Source organism: Culex pipiens, chromosome 3 (genome assembly GCF_016801865.2).
Source record: "Culex pipiens pallens isolate TS chromosome 3, TS_CPP_V2, whole genome shotgun sequence".
Lineage (NCBI taxonomy): Eukaryota > Metazoa > Arthropoda > Insecta > Diptera > Culicidae > Culex > Culex pipiens.
This window is the reverse complement of record NC_068939.1, coordinates 91,864,398-91,882,329: the sequence shown is the minus strand read 5'-3', so window position 1 is coordinate 91,882,329 and position 17,932 is coordinate 91,864,398. Positions and strand designations below refer to the sequence as shown.

The 17,932-nt window shown below is 42.5% G+C and overlaps 4 protein-coding genes, 1 long non-coding RNA gene and 1 pseudogene across 8 annotated transcripts; 3 read left to right on the top strand and 3 right to left on the bottom strand.

Annotated features, from left to right (window-relative positions):
- Positions 1-971: 971 nt before the first annotated feature.
- On the bottom strand, positions 972-2,627 carry LOC120420043 (uncharacterized). Of its 4 annotated transcripts, none has more exons than XM_039582948.2 (3): positions 2,053-2,627; positions 1,797-1,872; positions 972-1,739 (listed from the first exon to the last, which is right to left on the bottom strand). In XM_039582948.2, exons 2-3 carry the CDS (start codon positions 1,857-1,859, stop codon positions 1,269-1,271), a joined length of 534 nt encoding a protein of 177 aa, XP_039438882.1. In that variant the 5' UTR covers positions 1,860-1,872; positions 2,053-2,627; the 3' UTR covers positions 972-1,268. The 4 variants fall into 4 exon arrangements, with proteins under 4 accessions (XP_039438882.1, XP_039438881.1, XP_039438883.1 ...); XM_039582947.2 differs by lacking the exon at positions 2,053-2,627 and having other exon boundaries at positions 973-1,160; positions 1,226-1,739; positions 1,797-1,965; XM_039582949.2 differs by lacking the exon at positions 2,053-2,627 and having other exon boundaries at positions 973-1,176; positions 1,247-1,739; positions 1,797-1,965.
- LOC120420055 (uncharacterized) lies at positions 2,097-3,967 on the top strand (annotated as a pseudogene).
- Positions 3,968-6,418: 2,451 nt separating this feature from the next.
- Positions 6,419-7,258, bottom strand: LOC120420047 (keratin-associated protein 16-1-like). Its single transcript, XM_039582955.2, has 2 exons — positions 7,015-7,258; positions 6,419-6,937 (listed from the first exon to the last, which is right to left on the bottom strand). The coding sequence occupies exons 1-2, from the start codon at positions 7,135-7,137 to the stop codon at positions 6,446-6,448; spliced, it is 615 nt and encodes a 204-aa protein (XP_039438889.1). The 5' UTR covers positions 7,138-7,258; the 3' UTR covers positions 6,419-6,445.
- Positions 7,259-9,234: 1,976 nt separating this feature from the next.
- Positions 9,235-12,252, top strand: LOC120420048 (uncharacterized). The gene is made up of 2 exons (XM_039582959.2): positions 9,235-11,508; positions 11,574-12,252. The coding sequence occupies exons 1-2, from the start codon at positions 10,286-10,288 to the stop codon at positions 12,121-12,123; spliced, it is 1,773 nt and encodes a 590-aa protein (XP_039438893.2). The 5' UTR covers positions 9,235-10,285; the 3' UTR covers positions 12,124-12,252.
- Positions 12,253-14,830: 2,578 nt separating this feature from the next.
- On the bottom strand, positions 14,831-16,258 carry LOC128093272 (uncharacterized). Its single transcript, XR_008212378.1, has 3 exons — positions 15,169-16,258; positions 15,031-15,106; positions 14,831-14,968 (listed from the first exon to the last, which is right to left on the bottom strand). It is a non-coding gene; the product is annotated as an uncharacterized LOC128093272 (long non-coding RNA).
- A 290-nt stretch (positions 16,259-16,548) lies between these two features.
- On the top strand, positions 16,549-17,604 carry LOC120420049 (uncharacterized). Its single transcript, XM_039582961.2, has 3 exons — positions 16,549-16,667; positions 17,021-17,096; positions 17,154-17,604. Exons 2-3 carry the CDS (start codon positions 17,034-17,036, stop codon positions 17,517-17,519), a joined length of 429 nt encoding a protein of 142 aa, XP_039438895.1. The 5' UTR covers positions 16,549-16,667; positions 17,021-17,033; the 3' UTR covers positions 17,520-17,604.
- The last annotated feature ends 328 nt before the right edge of the window (positions 17,605-17,932 follow it).

The window sequence follows — 17,932 nt, the reverse complement described above, 5'->3', positions numbered from 1 at the left end:
CTGTATAAGGTCAAATTCTGAGAAAATTTCATGTTATTGTGTCTACCTGCATAGAGTCAGGACTTTCAATAAAAAGTCTCTCAAGAAAAAAATGCTTTGCAGACGATACGATTCGATGAAAGTCAACGCTGCTTTCCCCGTACCACTGTGAATCACAGTTATAGTCGTCTTTATTTTTATAAACACCCACTTATTATTTTACGACGCCTTCTATTTTCTATTAGACATGGAAAACATGGCAAACCTCGCCGCCACCAACAACACACTTTAATCGGATCAGGGAGCTCTCACTACCGTGATTCTCTTTTGGCGCTGTTTGTTTGAAGGTCCCAGCTCCGGGAAAATCATAACGGCCAGGAAGGAAGCTCCCGGACAGTCGGGACAGCCGACCAAGGCGAAACAGTGAAAAGACGCGTCTGAAATATGTTGCTGACTATTTTCTACAGGGCGAGGTGGTGGTGGGCAGAGTGCTCTGGCTAAATATTTGCACGGTTAATGCAAAGTCAACAATGCCCGAGGCGATCACATCGTCCCAGGGTGGGTTGGTTGGTCACTTGGGAAGGGAAAAAGTAAGGAATTTACTATGCTGGCGATGGCAGATATGATCAGTTGCACGAAGAATTCAAAATTTTGGCAGGTTATATGTTTTGGAATTAATTGGTCAATCATGCTGAGAATTATTAATCGATGAAAAGTAGCCTTTCTTGAAACATTGTTTTTTATTTAAAAATTTTTTTAGAGAAAGTTCAGATAAAAAACCTGATTTAATTTCTATTGAGTGTACTCGGTACCTTGAAGCAAAGCTGTCATCGGCAGCGTTTTTAAGATCGATTTTATTGACCATCCCAGTTTTGGTGCGTGCCGCAGTCAATTCCGAAGATGGTTGATTTGGTGGACGAGTTTCGGGGCTGGCCGTGACAAAAGTGGACGAGCACGAAAAAGGGCTGATTTATAAATATGAATTTCAATCTAAATGTATGGATTCCGATGGAGTTGCTGCAGTCGGTTAGTGAACTCGACACTTTGTCAATAAATCTATCGTTTTTTATGGTCGATGGTTGCATGGAAAGTGACGAAACATATTTAGTCTGAGCGGTTTGAGAGGATTCCTTTTATATTTGTTCCATTTTGTAACACATCTTGTTCGGTGGGCGAGACAACTGAAATGAGGTCAAACTAATTTTGTTTTGCAAATCTGGTCTTTTAAGAGATTATTTTAATTTACCAAATATAATTTGTTGCTAACCAAATGAATTTCATAGGATTTTTCAATTTTTCGGCTTTTCTTCAATCTTAGCTTTTTGGAAAACTGACTTCTCATCCCGAGCATCGCCATCATCCTTGCCCTCGTTAGAGTCCTCCTTACAATCGCCCTCCACACACCTCGGTGGCGGGTTCTTCTTTCCCGTTCCATCGTCCCACGGCTTTACCTCCACGACGTAGCAACTCTTGGTGGTCTGCTCGGCCAGGTCTCGATCCTCCAGGGCACTCGGCTGGGGCTGGTACATACACTGCATGGCCATCGCCAGGTTGTAGAAGGTGTAATTGTGATAGGAGAAGTATTCCGGGTTCTTGTAGGTGCTCTCTTTGGGACAGTCGTCCGCGATCGGACCGAGGCCCCTTTCGGTGGGGAGTTGTTCCCGCCAAATTGGTTGCTTTATCTTGCCAAGGGACTCGTAGGATTTGAAGTTTTCCGTTTTGGGACGGTTCCGGGCGGCTGGCTTGGTGGCATAAAGATTCTGATGAAGTTGCATCAGTTGTATGATTTTGATCTTGCAAGAAATGTTTTAACTTACTTGATAAATGGAAACGGGTGGACCAACGGAATATTTCCTCAAAAATCTCGATATTGAATTCATATTTGTTGTGATTCTGTCAAGATTTAACAAAAATTTTCAACATCAGCAATCTGTGATTCAAAGCTTTATTGAAAATCTCTTGCTAGGCAACTAGAAGTCAACCTCTAGAATGTTTCATTCTAGCAAGCTCATTTTTCGTTTGGACCTTGAAGAGAGCAATCGCAAAATTGAGAACCCCAAAAAAAGTTCCAACCTTTTAGAAGAACATCCAGCAAGTTTTAACCAAGATCCATCAAAATGTTTGACCCTGTGGCCCTTGTGAACCGGCCTGCGGTCCTTGTGGACCGTATTTCCGGTGTCATTTCTGGCCCATTTAGCTTGTCACTGTTGCATCAGCAAATTCTACTTCCGGACCACAGAACTACTCGGCCGGTCAATTGGCCCACTTGCCCCAGTGCCCAAAGATTGGCCCAGCGCCGACCTGTGGACCCCGCTTCGTGACCGTCCAGCGACCGCCCCGGCTCGTGGCCCAGAAGAAGGTCATCAACTGCAGCCGGACCGTCATCGAGTTAAAGTCCATCATCGAACCTTGCGTAATCTTCAAGCGATGGGTCGTTTGGAACCAAAGGTTATCTACTACAGCCGGGTCGTGCCCGACCCCAAGGTCGTCTGCTCACAGCGGGTCATCGTGGAACCACGATGGTGTGCCAACCGAAGCCCCAGATCGTGCCCATTCCTCCAGCCAAAGAATACTGCTGCATGTCCTCTGGGAAGACCTTCTTCAACAACCCGTGTTGTCCCCCCACGCCCGGTCCCATTTGTCCTCCGAAAGCATGCTGATCCCACGCAATAGTGACAAGCTAGAAAGTCAGTTTAGAATCATCTCAGAAAAAAAGTCCCAGACAGTTTGCTGAAAATTCAAATTTGTCAGTTTTTTTTCCCTCCTCGACACTCATCACAAAACGCAGGAGGCTGCCAAAACACCAATGAAGACCAAACAACGATCACCAGGGACGAGCCGTAACTATGGCACCCATGGTAACCGCCAAATAACAAACGCGAAGTTATAAAGGTCAAGTCTCGCTGCTGATCAGCTCAAACCGTTCCTGGCGTTTGGTGAGAACAGACCTACATATTATTTTCTCCGCACTCGCCCTTTTTTCCCTTTCAGGTCCGCATGGGTTCCTGCTTGGGATGTTGCGTTGGGGGAAGGGAATCCCGCCGACATGGGCGGAAGGCCACTGCGGAAGTTGGCATAGGCGACCGGAGTGTGGCCAATGAGACCCCGTGGCAGATGGTAACAAAACCGACTGACTATGACGGACGCGACGAGGTGGTTCCGGAGCCGGATCCACCAGAGTCGGAACAAAAATACTTTTCTCTTGACACTTTGGAAAATTCTGACTCTTCGGTGGATCCGGTTCCGGAACCATCGAAAATTGACAATTACCTAAATGAATCTTTAGAACATACCGCGGCGGTTCCACCGATTGTGGAACCGTCTGCGGAGCAAAATTGTTTTCTCTTTTCAGATTCAATGGGGTGGTTTCTGGGTGACGAAGCCGTGACGTTGATTCCGGCGGTGGTGATTCCGATGCCGGATTCGCCGGATGCCGGTTTCGATACGGATCCGGAACCGGAATCACCTATTTCGAACCCAGAACCACCGGCCCAAATTGAAACCGTTTCCCAAAATTTAAGTTTTTCGGTAGCATTTCATTCTAAATTTGACATTTCAGGCTCTTGTCAAAATTCAGGTTCGGCTGATTTGCCATGGTTGCTTCGATCGGAGCATTCAAAATTTGTCAGTTTGATACTTTTTCTGCTTTGCGGCATGACGTGTGCGCTTTGCGTTGCTGTTGCGTATTTTTATTGGTTTTACTGTTTGCGTTTAGTGTTTTCTGTTCTTGATTAATCGTTTATGTTCTTGTTTTTATTTTCATGAGAGGTTCCTTGTTACTGGCGTTACTGAAGTTTGGCAGTTTTCGATTTGACTGTGGATGAATTTGGAGAAACCTGGGAAAAATTATGTAGGTAACTTATAAAAAAAATCTTTAAAAAAAACCAACACAATTTGGTGTAATTTACAGATCGTGAAAAGATGAGAGCATGACCACTGCTTGGACCTGGGATTAAAATATATATAACTATCGGTTGGCTTGGCGAGGTAATGTTTGACTGTATAATTTTCATACATTTGAACTAATGTTTTGTTTGTCCATTAAAACAGGACTCAAATTTCGGTGTGTGCGTGCGTTGTACAGTCGATGCTGCGGATGCGGATGTAACTGAAGCATTAGTTTTAGTTAATGAAATGTATGATTGAATTGTAATATATGATTTCATTCTTTTGAATATATGTTTTTATTCAAAATGATAAGACTTGTTTATTTATTCTGCTTGGTTTTTTCCTTTATTAATTAGAATCCTTCACTGCAATAAAGATTAACAAGGGACTCAGAACCACATATCAGAAAGATTTGAGTGGCTATTATTATAATTAATTTGAGATTTCTTTTGCTTCCTAACTACTTAGTATTATTTTGAAAAAAGTGATATAAGGCTGATACAAATATGATTCAAAGTTTTTGTACCTCGGCTCTAGCCGTGGTCGAGGGGGGGGGGGGGGGGGTGGGGAGGGCAAAAAATATGAAAATTAAAATTACAGGCCATTGTATCAACATTTGAATGAAAAAACGTGTTTTTAAAATGCATTTTACACAAGTTCAGTTGTTTTGCAATCATTTTAGCAAAAATTAATGTTATTGCGGTACTGTACATTTAAAATTTTCAAAAAATCAAAAGATTTTTCAATAAACCCAAACATGCAGAAAATAATTCTAAGCGCAGGGGAATGCATTTTCAAATGATACCAGCTATTTACACTTTAATATTCATTGACATTTTTAAGCTTTTTGAAAAAAAATGTGTTGCCCTCTGATTTTTCAAACTAATTTTGGTCAAAGTTTACATGGAATACCTCAAATTAACTTTTATTTAATAAAAGGTTAACTAGCTAGACAAATATTAACTTTTTTCAAGCCACACAGTAATTATCAAAGTCACACCGGTTTTTAAATAAACAATTTACAAAGAAACTATTTTTTGAAGCTCCATTGATTTTTTTAAAGACTTGCATGGACATTTTGTGATCCAGATCAGTACATGTTTTAAACATAGAATTTATGAAAAATAATTTGCCGGTTAAATAATACTTAAAAAAAATCAAATTCACCCCGGTATATAGTTTTTTCAACAAACCTCAAATTTGTTTAACGATAATTTGCAATGATATCAAAATAGTTTGCCTAAGGATCAACACTTTCAGATTTTTGTAGAGATATAGTAAACATTAAGGTAATCTATATATTTAATAAATTCGTGCTTTCCATTTCATTAGGGCACAAAACTTTTGTAAACAAGAGTGTATCCCCCTCACACCTTATGCAAACTGTCATTTGAGTGAAAGGGATACACTATTGTTTACAAAAGTTTTGTGCCCTTTTGAAATGTTTGGCTCCAATTCAATGATTATTTCAAAATTCTTATTTTCGATATTTTTTACCAGTTTCAAATATTTTCAACGTCACTTTACATATGTACCGTCATCAGGGGTGACATTGGGTCATGCAATAGTAGTTTATGCAACAAGTTGCAAAAGTGTTGCTATTCGATTCTGTTATTTTTGGTGCAGAAAAGTAGGCTATTTCGTCGTTTAAGAATGACAGGAAAAAGTAAGTAGTTTCACGACGGAATTGCAAAAAATATTTTTTTTGAATTTTTGGTTGACCCAAAATTAAAATGAGTGTTGTGCTTCGAATCCCGGATACCGATAAAAGCTGATTCGGAATTCGGACATTCGACAATCGCCAAACCCCTCCCCCCTAAAGTTTCCACGTGGTTTATGAATGACCCCATGGTACTTCCATCTGTTACGTTAATCTAATTAGGCAAATTTTAGTAGAACGATGACTTGACAAAAGGTGGGACCATTAATCAAAAACGCCGCAGAACAGATACAATTAGCCCAAACTCGCATTGTCATCAACAGGGAAATACACACCAAAGCTCACCGCAGAGCAGATTTTGAACCAGAAAAACAGTCATTTATTCTACACTAACATCATAAAATTTAGCTTCCAGCAAATTTCAAGCACCGCGCACGCCATTCGTCATCTCTCCCCGTCAGCACGGTCCGCAGCAGTAGTTGCTCAGCATGGGACTACGCATCGGTCGGCGACAATCTATCAGTTTGGGCGGGAAGGATGATTAATAATTTGCTGCCGGAACTGGCCGTCAAGGTCATCACTACTTACAGTTGAGATAGCGGTCCACGTTGTAGCAGTGGGCTCGGCAAGGGGCCCTGTAACAGCACGGTTGACGTCGCCAAACGGACGGGCAGCACCGGTTCGGCGGGGTGCAGTACCAGTTGGTTTTGGGGATCTTGGGCCGGGGGGTGGGATTCCGGATGGCGGACCGAATGCGTCGGAGGGGGTCTGTTGAAAAAGGGTGTTAGGGATTGTTTGGGTTGGGTTTGAATTGACACTTACAGGTCTGGAATGAAGAGGAGGAAAAGGTCGTTAGAAAATTGGGGTTTTCGGGGATGTTCTGAAACTGACCTTCTAGCTTGTCACTGTTGCGTGGGGTCAGCACGCTTTCGGTGGGCAAATGGGACCGGGCGTGGGTGGACAACACGGGTTGTTGAAGAAGGTCGTCCCAGAGGACATGCAGCAGTATTCCTTGGCTGGCGGAACGGGCACGATCTGGGGCTTCGGTTGGCACACCATCGTGGTGCAGTACTCCTTTGGTTCCACGATGACCCGCTGCGAGCAGACGACCTTCGGATCGGGCACAACCCGGCTGTAGTAGATGACCTTGGGTTCCGGAACGACGCGCCGCTTGAAGATCACGCACGGTTCGATGATGGTCTTCGGTTGGTAGATCAACTTGGGTTCCACAATGGCCTTGGTTTGCGGCAGGACGTGCTTGTCAATGACGGTCCGGCTGCAGTTGATGACCTTCTTCTGTGCCACGAGCCGGGGTGGTTGCTGGACGGTCACGAAACGGGGTCCGCAGGTCGGCGCTGGGCCACCCGTTGGGCACTGGGGCATGCAGGCCAACTGACCGGCCGAGTAGTTCTGTGGTCCAGAAGTAGAATTTGCTGATGCAACAGTGGCAAGCTAAATGGGCCAGAAATGACACCGGAAATACTTACACAAGGACCGCAGGGACCGCAAGGGCCACACGGACCACATGGACCGCAGGCTGGTCCACAAGGGCCACACGGACCGCAGGCCGGTCCACAAGGGCCACAGGGACTACAGCACGGGTCACACATTTTAATGGGTCTTGGTTAAAACTTGCTGGATGTTCTTCTAAAAGGCTGGAATTTTTTTTGGGGTTCTTCAATTTTGCGACTGCTCTCTTCAAGGTCCAAACGAAAAATGAGCTTGCTAGAATGAAACATTCTAGAGGTTGACTTCTGGTTGCTTAGCAAAAGATTTTCAACGTAGTTGTGAATCACAGATTGCTGATGTTAAAAAAAATAATCTTGACAGAATCTCAACAAATATGAATTCAATTCCGAGATTATTGAGGAAGTATTCCGTTGGTCCGTTGTCCATTTATCAAGCAAGTTCCTCATTTCTTACAAGATCAAAATATTTTTTTTTCAAATTTTTCAGAATCTCTACGCCACCAAGCCATCCGCCCGGAACCGACCCAAAACGGAAAACTTCAAGTCCTACAAGTCCCTTGGCAAGATAAAGCAACCAATTTGGCGGGAACAACTCCCCACCGAAAGGGGCCTCGGTCCGATCGCGGACGAATGTCCCAAAGAGAGCACCTACAAGAACCCGGAATACTTCTCCTATCACAATTACACCTTCTACAACCTGGCGATGGCCATGCAGTGTATGTACCAGCCCCAGCCGAGTGCCCTGGAGGATCGAGACCTGGCCGAGCAGACCACCAAGAGTTGCTACGTCGTGGAGGTAAAGCCGTGGGACGATGGAACGGGAAAGAAGAATCCGCCACCGAGGTGTATGGAGGATGATTGTGGGGAGGACTCCAAGGAGGGGAAGGATGATGGCGAAGCTCGGGACGAGAAGTCAGTTTGTCAAGAAGCTAAGATTGAAGAAAAGCCGAAATGTGGTTCTGACAAGAATGAGACGAAAAATTGAAAAAAAATGTGAAATTCATTTGGTCAGCTACAAATTATATTTTATAAAATAAACTAAATTCAATATTGGCTAGACTTGCAAAACGAAATGTGTTTAACCCCATTTCAGATGTCACGCCCACCGAACAAGATGTGTTCCAAAATGGAACAAATATAAAAGGAATCCTCTCAAACTGTCCAGACAAAATATGTTTCGTCACTTTTCATGCAACCATTGCCAGTAAAAACGATAGATTTATTGACTAAGTGTCGAGTTCAGCGAAATAGCGTGGTCCAAAAAATTGCGTTTTCAAACGATTTTCGCAGAATCCACGTTTTTAGAAAAATCATTTCTCCGGAACGGCTCACTTAAACTTAGAGCAACAAAATGTGTGCATCCATTTCCAAATTTGGATGAGAAACGGCTGGAATATTTAATTTCAAACCTCCTTTGAACTAGGAAATGATCATTTCGAACAATTTTGATATTTAGTCGAGTTCAGAACTTGTGTAAAGGAAATTTGTGTTTTGTTGTAAATATTTCAACCACGTGGTAACTGACATCGGATATTTTGTCGATGCGCCAGGGCTACACAGAAAAAAAAAATCATGGTAATATTACATCTGGGAAGGGGTACATCTTTTATGTCAGAAAAAATGTGTAATTTTACCTGTGGATATGTGTGATTTTACCACTTTTCTGTTGTAATGCCACTTTTTCAGTCTAAATTGAGGGAAAATTACATCATAAAAGAGGTAATATTCAACCTTCCAACATTAAAGCTTCCAAATTTACATTATTTTTTTCTGTGTAGGTACATCGAATCTATATTAGGATGTAACAAAATGGGTCATTTTTGCGGGCATTTCAGGGCATGATCCCCTAGGTGTACTGAGCTTCAATCCCAAATATGAACTTGATTGGTTGCGACAGGACCTGGCGCTTTGACTTTGAATTTTAAATGGGATTTGTTCCCTGGATCACAAACTATGAGCTTGTGAGGTTCTTGAAAAATGCAAAATTCGTTAATGGGCTCAATACTGGTTAAAACCAAAACACACTGATTTTACGGGTTAAATCCCATTTAAACTTTAAAGTCAAAGCGCCAGGTCCTGTCGCAACCAATCAAGCTCATATTTGGGATTCGAGCTCAGTACACCTAGGGGATCATGCCCTGAAATGCCCGCAAAAATGACCCATTTTGTTACATCCTAATCCATATGGCGTCATCCATAAAGTACGTCACGCTCTTAGGGGGGGGAGGGGGTTTGGCGAAGCGTGACAAAGTGTGACAAGGGGGGGAGGGGGGGTTCAGATCAGCGTGACGTACCGTTAGATTTATTTTTCTTTTAATTTGTCCTAAACAACCAACCGCAATGCCAAAAAGCTTGAAATAGTAAGCAATTCTAAAACGCAACCGTAGCCAACTCAAAAATAGGTTTGTACAAACTTGATTCTAAGTACACGGTTTAAGCGTGTGAAATCAATATACACGATTATAGAATTTTTGGATTTTCATGAGTTTCGTCAGATTATTAGTATGCTTCATTGAGAGTGTACTCAGTTGACAGCTACAATTTTAAATTTTCAACTGTTCTTTTGACGTGTGCGGCGCAAATTGAGCGGAAGTTTTTTTTAACCAAGTGCAAAGAAAGACTTAAAAATGGACCACAACGAAATGTTTGGTGACCTTTTCAAGGCTTTCGTTAAAGCGTATCCCGAGAAGAAGAAATCTGCGTGCCAAGCAGAGGCGATCCTCTTTTGGAACCAGCTCAAAACATCTGAACCGAAGGACAAACTTCCGGAACTTGTAAGGTCAAAAATTCAGCAGCTTGAAGCGCTGGCGCTTGGACGGCAGGGAGCTTTAATGAAGTTCTGGGGGAAGGCTGCAAGCGCTGCTAGCCCAACTCCTACAGTATCGCAGTCGAGGGCGTCTCCATCGGAACATGGAGCATCCGGGTCCGGACAGTCGAGCCGAAAAGGCGAAGCAAAAATAGCGCAGCCAAGTTCCGCGAGCTGTTTGAAGCGACCTGCGCCAGTCCAGCAGAAAATCTCGGAAGAGCTGAACGAGGTTACAGCCCAAGTGCTGCGGATGAAAGAGCGTGAATCTGCGGGATTGATGACTGAAGGGGAATTCAAGCAATTGAAATTATTGACCGGCCAGAGAAATAAGTTGGAAAAAGAGTTGAAAGCAAAAATCAGCCAGCAGGAGAGGCAGAAAAAGCGACGAGTCGTTCAAAAGAGCGCCAAGGAAAGGCTTCTTGAAGAGATTCCTGAAGCAGGTAAGTTAAAAAAAACTCGGTTTTTACACCTCTAAAATAAAATATGTTTATATTCTCAGCCAAGTTCCTGTCAGTAAGATCAAACATCGGCCGTCCACGCCTGGAAGAGCAGCAAACAGATTTATTGAAGGCCATCTGTGATATCGCGATCTACGGTTCGGCGGCTCAGGACAAGCGACAGTTTGAAGCGATTCGAAGTATTCATACATTGGACGAACTCAAAGATGCGCTGTTCCACCAAGGTTTCAAGCTGAGTAGATCTGCAACCTACTTACGATTGCTGCCACGTAGATCGAACACTGCGGAAGGGGGACGTCACGTCAATCCAGTTCCGGTCAAACTGCAAAAAGCCACTAACACCAAGCACCATGATCATTCAGATGGTCGATTTTGCACGTCTACAATTCGGTCTCTGGAAGAGCTCTCTTCACTGCTAGGACCGGAAGAGGTTGCATTTCTAAGCCAGGACGACAAAGCGCGAGTTGTAATCGGTTTAACAGCCGCAAACAAACAGTCCCCATTCTTGATGCACATCGAATACCGAGTTAAACTTCCAGACCACAACTGGGTCGTCGCACAGCGACACAAGCTTATCCCATCAGTCACCGCTGGAATAATTATCAAGAAAAATGGATTGGGAAAGCCGGAGGCTGTTGGGTATTCCGGTCCGACATACGTTGGAATCCGCTCCGGAAAGCACTCGTCGTCAACCGCGTATTCTCATGCACTGGATTTCAAACGATTGACCGAGCTGGAAGAATTTGCGCCGATCTTGCGTCATGATGGGATCATCAAACCCGTGGTTGTGATTGTGGTGGATGGTGGGCCTGACGAAAACCCGCGCTATCGCAAGGTTATTCAGGTCGCCATCCACCACTTTCTTGAACATAACCTTGATGCCATTTTCATCGCGACTAACGCGCCGGGAAGAAGTGCCTTCAACCGGGTCGAAAGACGGATGTCCCCGTTAAGCCGAGAGCTAGCAGGTCTACTCCTCCCTCACGATCATTATAGATCACATCTAGACTCACAAATGCGGACCACAGATGAACATTTGGAGCGGCAGAATTTCAAGTTCGCAGGAAAAACGCTTGCGGAGGTTTGGGGTGGGCTGATCATTGATGGATATCCGACGGTTGCTGAATTTATTGAGCCAGAAGCGTCAGAAGTTGACCCCGAATCGCTGGAGTGTCGTGACCAATGCTGGTTTTCGAACCACGTTCGAACCAGCCAATACATGCTCCAGATTGTGAAGTGTGATAATAGGTAAATTTAGCATATATTAATTTAAAACAATAATAATTAAAACATTTTTTTGCATTTTATTTCAGATCCTGCTGTTCGCCACTGCGAAGCTCTTTGTCGACGGTACTTCCTGGACGGTTTCTTCCTCCACCGATTCCGCTTATCCACTCGTCCGATGGACTAAAAGCGGCAGGAAAGGATGACCACCAACACTTTCCATCTTTGTTTGTCGCCATTTCACTCGACGTTTCGAAGATCCTACCAAAATCTTATCTTGGGTTCAAGAAAATCCCGTATGATCTGTTTTGCCCTTCTCAGACCAATCTGGTCAACGATCGGATCTGTACGACCTGTGGACTGTACCATGCGTCTCTAGTTATGCTTAAGGAGCATAAAAAAGAGCACAAAGTTACGGCAGCGACGAAGAAGATTCGTCCCAAGCGTGTCGTGACCAGACGACGAAATGAGCTATTAGTGGCGACAGCGGACGGCGGTGATCTTGACTGGCTGGATAGTGATACAGTTGATCTCACTGGTATCCCCATGGATTGGGCAGAAGGTGTTGAGAACTTAAACGATTCACATCCCATAATTGATATCGAAAAACATCTGCTAAATCCTTGGGGTGAAGATTAGCATTGCTAGATTGATTTGCGTTGACTGCTGAAACGATGATATTATATTGTTATAACAATGAAATAAAAACAACTTGAAATAAGATAACTTCGTTTTTTTAAATAAGATTTTTCTATTGGCTGGGGGAGGGGGGGGGGGGGTCGGGGGGTCATGTTATGTGACGTACTTTTATAGGGGGGGTAATATGAAGCGTGACAAAGTGTGACATGGGGGGGAGGGGGGGTTAAAAATCGTCCGATTTAGCGTGACATACTTTATGGATGACGCCTATGCTAATTTCGGGAAAAGTGTTTTCCAGACCATTCCTCTCAGGCCTGCTCATACCAGGAAGCGCTTGAACAAAAAGTACATAATAATTTCCATGACAACTTAAACCCTGATGCGTGCTGCCATTTTAGAACCAAATGCGCTGATATTTGGTATGAGAGCCCCTATGTTCAATCCCAGACGGACCCGGTGGCATTTTTCGAGACGAGATTTGCCTGATCACGCCTTCTATCGGATGAGGAAGTAAAACGTCGGTCCATTAGCGTAAAAGAGGTTTTGAGTTTCTCACCACACATAACCTTCGGACGCCTAGAAATGAGCAGAAACTTGCAACAGAGGCCACAAAAGACCCGGGGGTCGTTAAAGTGGATTACTTTTTTTTTTTTAGGTTGCCGGTAGTCACAGAGTCCAAAACCGGTTCTGCCAGTCCAAATCGCAAAGGAGACATCCTAACCTTTCATTTGCGGCCAAGACATCCAAAATCGGTTGATATTCCGAAATTTGGCAGCCAAACATGTCTGACTTTTTTCTGAGGGGCACTTCCGGTGGCCACCGGAAGTCCATTTTTGGCTCAAATATGTGTCACAAAGTCATAAAATGTCTGCTCTGGAAGTGTCAAAGGTCATGAGTTACGATAACTTTTATGTTGCTCTTGGGTCATATAGACCCGAAGACCATGACCGACAGGGCCACTTTTTCTCAGCAACCAAAGGTCCAATCTTCAATGTCTCTTAGACAATTTTATAGCAAATTTTCTGAACTCTCCAAAAAAAAAATCAGGTATATAGACAATCATGGACACTATTTAAAGAAACGTGTTTTTTCGAACAAAATTTCACTTTGAATGGCTAAAATTTGAAAACGGTGCAATACATAAAAATGAGGTCAACACATTTTAGGAACAAGATTCAATTTTTTACTAAAAATCACCATTAAAAAAATCATAACTAAAAAAAAATGGTCCATATTTCTGATTGGGGTTTTGTTCCCTGAAACATATAACAAAATTTCAAAAATAAAAAAAAAACGCTTTTTGGTAAATCGATTTTTTGTGAAAAAAAAACAATTAGAAAATCACTTAATTGTTTTCCGAGTACCTATTTTTTCTGAATAGTTCTCATCAATACCTACCAATACCATTTCTGTATGAACAGCTGCCAAAATTGTATGGAGATTTGTATGGGTGAACCAATGACACAAAATGGCTTCTTTGGTGATAGGAAAGGCCCCCACTACGTTTGAGCCAAATAAAAAATACAAAAAATAAAAATGGTCGAAATCGACCGATTTCGAAGAGAATTGCTCATTAACATAGTTTTGTTTGTTTAGTATTGAAGATCGTATTTAAAAAAAAAGCCTAACCTTCAAATCGGGTTTAGAGAAAAACGAACAGAAAGTTTGACAGTTCGCTTCGGGTATGGCAATATTTTGAGCTTAATTCGTCTCTTACTCAGTTTATCATGAAATATGAAACTTTCAGAAGTGATAGAACATCATCCTTTTAGTGGATTTAGTAAATTTTCTGTAATTTGCAATTTTGTGATTTTCTACATGCCTATAACACCTTAAGCGCCAAGATAGATTACAACTAGTTGGAAATAAATAATATTTGGTTTCAATTTTTATTCAAGTAAAGCTGACACATATTTTATGAAAAGTTATTAGGCTGATACAAATTTAATTTAAAGTTGTTGTCAACCTCTCACCCCCTCTTCAAAGTCAGTCTCAAAAATCAGGAGGTAAAAAAAAATCAAACAACTTCAAAATGTCAATGCAAATTTGAGTGCAATTTGCTTAAATCAATTAAAAATGCATTCCTCTGCGCTTTGAATGATGTTTAACATGTTTAGATATATTTAAAAATCTTTTGATTTTTAGAAATTTTTTGATGTAACACAAAAAGTTGTATTTTCGCTAAAAAATTTGTTTCCGTCAACTCTCACTTTTTTTTAATCTAATGATTGCAAAACAACTGAACTAGTGTATAATGCATTTTATTTCAATTTTCATATTATTGCCCCCCACCTCGACCCCCGAGGGACTGAAACTCTGAAAACGATTTGCATCAGCCTTATATCACTTTTTCAAAATAATACTAAAAAGTTAGGAAGCAAAAGAAATTTCAAAATAGGAAAAGTCACTGGAAAAGCTGAACAATCGCTAGTGACAATTATTTTACCCTTTCAGGCCTGATGGGTCATATATGACCCAAAAATCAAAATTTTCTAAAGTAGCCTATAATTTTCGTATGGTCCTCATGATCATTTTCCCATCATTACCTAAATAAATATTTTTTTGAAAATTCAGGCCTAAAAGGGTAAAAAATAGATCTTTCTGGTATTTGGTTCTAAGTCCCTTGTTCATCTTATTGCAGTGAAGGATTTTAATTAATAAAGGAAAAAACCAAGCAGAATAAATAAACAAGTCTTATCATTTTGAATAAAAACATATATTCAAAAGAATGAAATCATATATTACAATTCAATCATACATTTCATTAACTAAAACTAATGCTTCAGCTCCGGCATCCGGCTAACAGCAGCATCGACCGTACAACGCACACCCCGAAATTTGGGTCCTGTTTTAATGGTTAAACAAAACATTAGTTCAATATATGAAAATTATTCCGTCAAACATTACCTCGCCAAGCCAACCGATAGTTATATATATTTTAATCCCAGGTCCAAGAAGGGGTCATCTCTCATCTTTTCACGATCTGTAAATTACACCAAATTGCGTTGGTTTTTTTTTTGAAGATTTTTTTTATAAGTTACCTACATAATTTTTCCCAGGTTTCTCCAAATTCATCCACAGTCAAATCGAAAATTTCCAAACTTCAGTAACGCCAGTAACAGGGAACCTCTCATGAAAATAAAAACAAGAACATAAACGATTAATCAAGAACAGAAAATATTAAACGCAAACAGTAAAACCAATAAAAATACGCAACAGCAACGCAAAGCGCACACGTCATGCCGCAAAGCAGAAAAAGTATCAAACTGACAAATTTTGAATGCTCCGATCGAAGCAACCATGGCAAAGCAGCCGAACCTGAATTTTGACAAGAGCCTGAAATGTCAAATTTAGAATGAAATACCGAAAAACTTAAATTTTGGGAAACGGTTTCAATGTGTGCCGGTGGTTCTGGGTTCGAAATAGGTGATTCCGGTTCCGGATCCGTATCGAAACCGGCATCCGGCGAATCCGGCATCGGAATCACCACCGCCGGAATCAACGTCACGGCTTCGTCACCCAGAAACCACCCCATTGAATCTGAAAAGGAAAAACAATTTTGCTCCGCAGACGGTTCCACAATCGGTGGAACCGCCGCGGTATGTTCTAAAGTTTCATTTAGGTAATTGTCAATTTTCGATGGTTCCAGAACCGGATCCACCGAAGAGTCAGAATTTTCCAAAGTGTCTAGAGAAAAGTATTTTTGTTCCGACTCTGGTGGATCCGGCTCCGGAACCACCTCGTCGCGTCCGTCATAGTCAGTCGGTTTTGTTACCATCTGCCACGGGGTCTCATTGGCCACACTCCGGTCGCCTATGCCAACTTCCGCAGTGGCCTTCCGCCCATGTCGGCGGGATTCCCTTCCCCCAACGCAACATCCCAAGCAGGAACCCATGCGGACCTGAAAGGGAAAAAAGGGAGAGCGCGGAGAAAATAATATGTAGGTCTGTTCTCACCAAACGCCAGGAACGGTTTGAGCTGATCAGCAGCGAGACTTGACCTTTATAACTTCGCGTTTGTTATTTGGCGGTTACCATGGGTGCCATAGTTACGGCTCGTCCCTGGTGATCGTTGTTTGGTCTTCGTTGGTGTTTTGGCAGCCTCCTGCGTTTTGTGATGAGTGTCGAGGAGGAAAAAAACTGACAGAAAAAATTTAAAGTTTCAGCAAAATGTCAGGAACTTTTTTTTCTGAGATTATTCTGAACTGACTTTCTAGCTTGTCACTGTTGCGTGGGGTCAGCATGCTTCCGAAGGACAAATGGGACCGGGTTGTTGAAGAATGTCGTCCCAGAAGACATGCAGCAGTATTCCGTGGCTAGCGGAACGGGCACGATCTGGGGCTTCGATTGGCACACCATCGTGGTGCCGTACTCCTTCGGTTCCACGATGCCCGCTGCGAGCAGACGACCTTCGGATTGGGCACGACCCGGCTGTAGTAGATGACCTTGGGTTCCAGAACGACCCATCGGGGCGGTCGCTGGATGGCCACGAAGCGGGGTGCACAGATCGACGCTGGGCCAACCGTTGGGCACTGAGGCATGCAGGTCAGCTGGCCGGCCGAGTAGATCTGTGGTCCAGAAATAGAACTGGCTGATGCAACAGTGGCAAGCTAAATGGGCCAGAAATGACACCGGAAATACGGTCCACAATGGCCACACGGACTACAGCTCACACATTTTGAATGATCTTAGTTGAAACTTGCTGAATGTTCTTCAGAAAGGCTTGAACTTTTTTCAGGGGTCTTCAATTTTGCGATTGTTCTCTTCAAGGTCCAAACAAAAATCAGCTAGCTGAAATGACATTCTAGAGATTGACTTCTGGCTACTTAGCAAAAGTGTTTCAACAAAGTTGTGAATCACAGGTTGCTGATGTTAAAATATAATCTAAATCTTTTCAGAATCTCAACAGATATGAATTCAATTCCGAGATTTTTAATCAAATATTCCATTGGTCCACCCGTGTCAATTTATCAAGTAAGTTAAATCATTGCTTGCGAGATCAAAATCATACAACTGATTAAAATTCTTCAGAATCTCTACGCCACCAAGCCAGCCGCCTCGTACAAGAACCCGGAATACTTCTCCTATCACAACTACACCTTCTACAACCTGGCGATGGCCATGCAGTGTATGTACCAGCCCCAGCCGAGTGCCCTGGAGGATCGAGACCTGGCCGAGCAGACCACCAAGAGTTGTTACGTCGTGGAGGTAAAGCCGTGGGACGATGGATCGGGAAAGAAGAATCCACCACCGAGTTGTGTGGAGGACGATTGTGGGGAGGACTCCAAGGAGGGGAAGGGTGATGGCGAAGCTCGGGACGAGAAATCAGTTTGCCAAGAAGCTAAGATTGAAGAAAGACCGAAATGTGGTTCTGACAAGAGTGAGACGAAAAATTGAAAAATCCAAGAAAAATCCTATTAAATTTATTGGGTTAGCTACAAAATATATTTGATAAAATAAACTAAACTCGAAAAAGACCAGATTTGCAAAATAAAATTCGTTTGACCTATTTTCAGTTGTCTTGCGATCCGCACAAAACCCCCAAAAATAAACAAATATAAAGAGAAACCCCTAAAACTGCTCAGACAAAATATGTTTCGTCACTTTCCATGCAATATTTCACCAAAAAAAAAAAAAGATAGGCAATGTTAACAATCTAATCTAATCTAATCTAATTTAATCAGACCCTAGCGCAGCCAATCTTTCGAAGGGATCCTGGAGAGTGCCTTAGGTTAGATGACGCCTAGCACTCTTCTTGTCATTTATTAACATTTGTAGTGCGTCATTGCATCGGAATGCATTGAAACATC

What these genes read in the sequence shown, in the direction of transcription:
- LOC120420048 (XM_039582959.2), top strand. Translation starts at nt 10,286, where the DNA reads ATGTTTATATTCTCAGCCAAGTTCCTGTCAGTAAGATCAAACATCGGC. An exon ending in ATTGTGAAGTGTGATAATAG is followed by an intron (nt 11,509 to 11,573) that starts GTAAATTTAGCA and finishes ATTTTATTTCAG; the next exon opens with ATCCTGCTGTTCGCCACTGC.
- LOC120420043 (XM_039582948.2), bottom strand. Translation starts at nt 1,859, where the DNA reads ATGAATTCAATATCGAGATTTTTGAGGAAATATTCCGTTGGTCCACCC. An exon ending in CACCCGTTTCCATTTATCAA is followed by an intron (nt 1,740 to 1,796) that starts GTAAGTTAAAAC and finishes CAACTTCATCAG; the next exon opens with AATCTTTATGCCACCAAGCC.
- LOC120420049 (XM_039582961.2), top strand. Translation starts at nt 17,034, where the DNA reads ATGAATTCAATTCCGAGATTTTTAATCAAATATTCCATTGGTCCACCC. An exon ending in CACCCGTGTCAATTTATCAA is followed by an intron (nt 17,097 to 17,153) that starts GTAAGTTAAATC and finishes AAAATTCTTCAG; the next exon opens with AATCTCTACGCCACCAAGCC.
- LOC120420047 (XM_039582955.2), bottom strand. Translation starts at nt 7,137, where the DNA reads ATGTGTGACCCGTGCTGTAGTCCCTGTGGCCCTTGTGGACCGGCCTGC. An exon ending in GCGGTCCCTGCGGTCCTTGT is followed by an intron (nt 6,938 to 7,014) that starts GTAAGTATTTCC and finishes TCTGGACCACAG; the next exon opens with AACTACTCGGCCGGTCAGTT.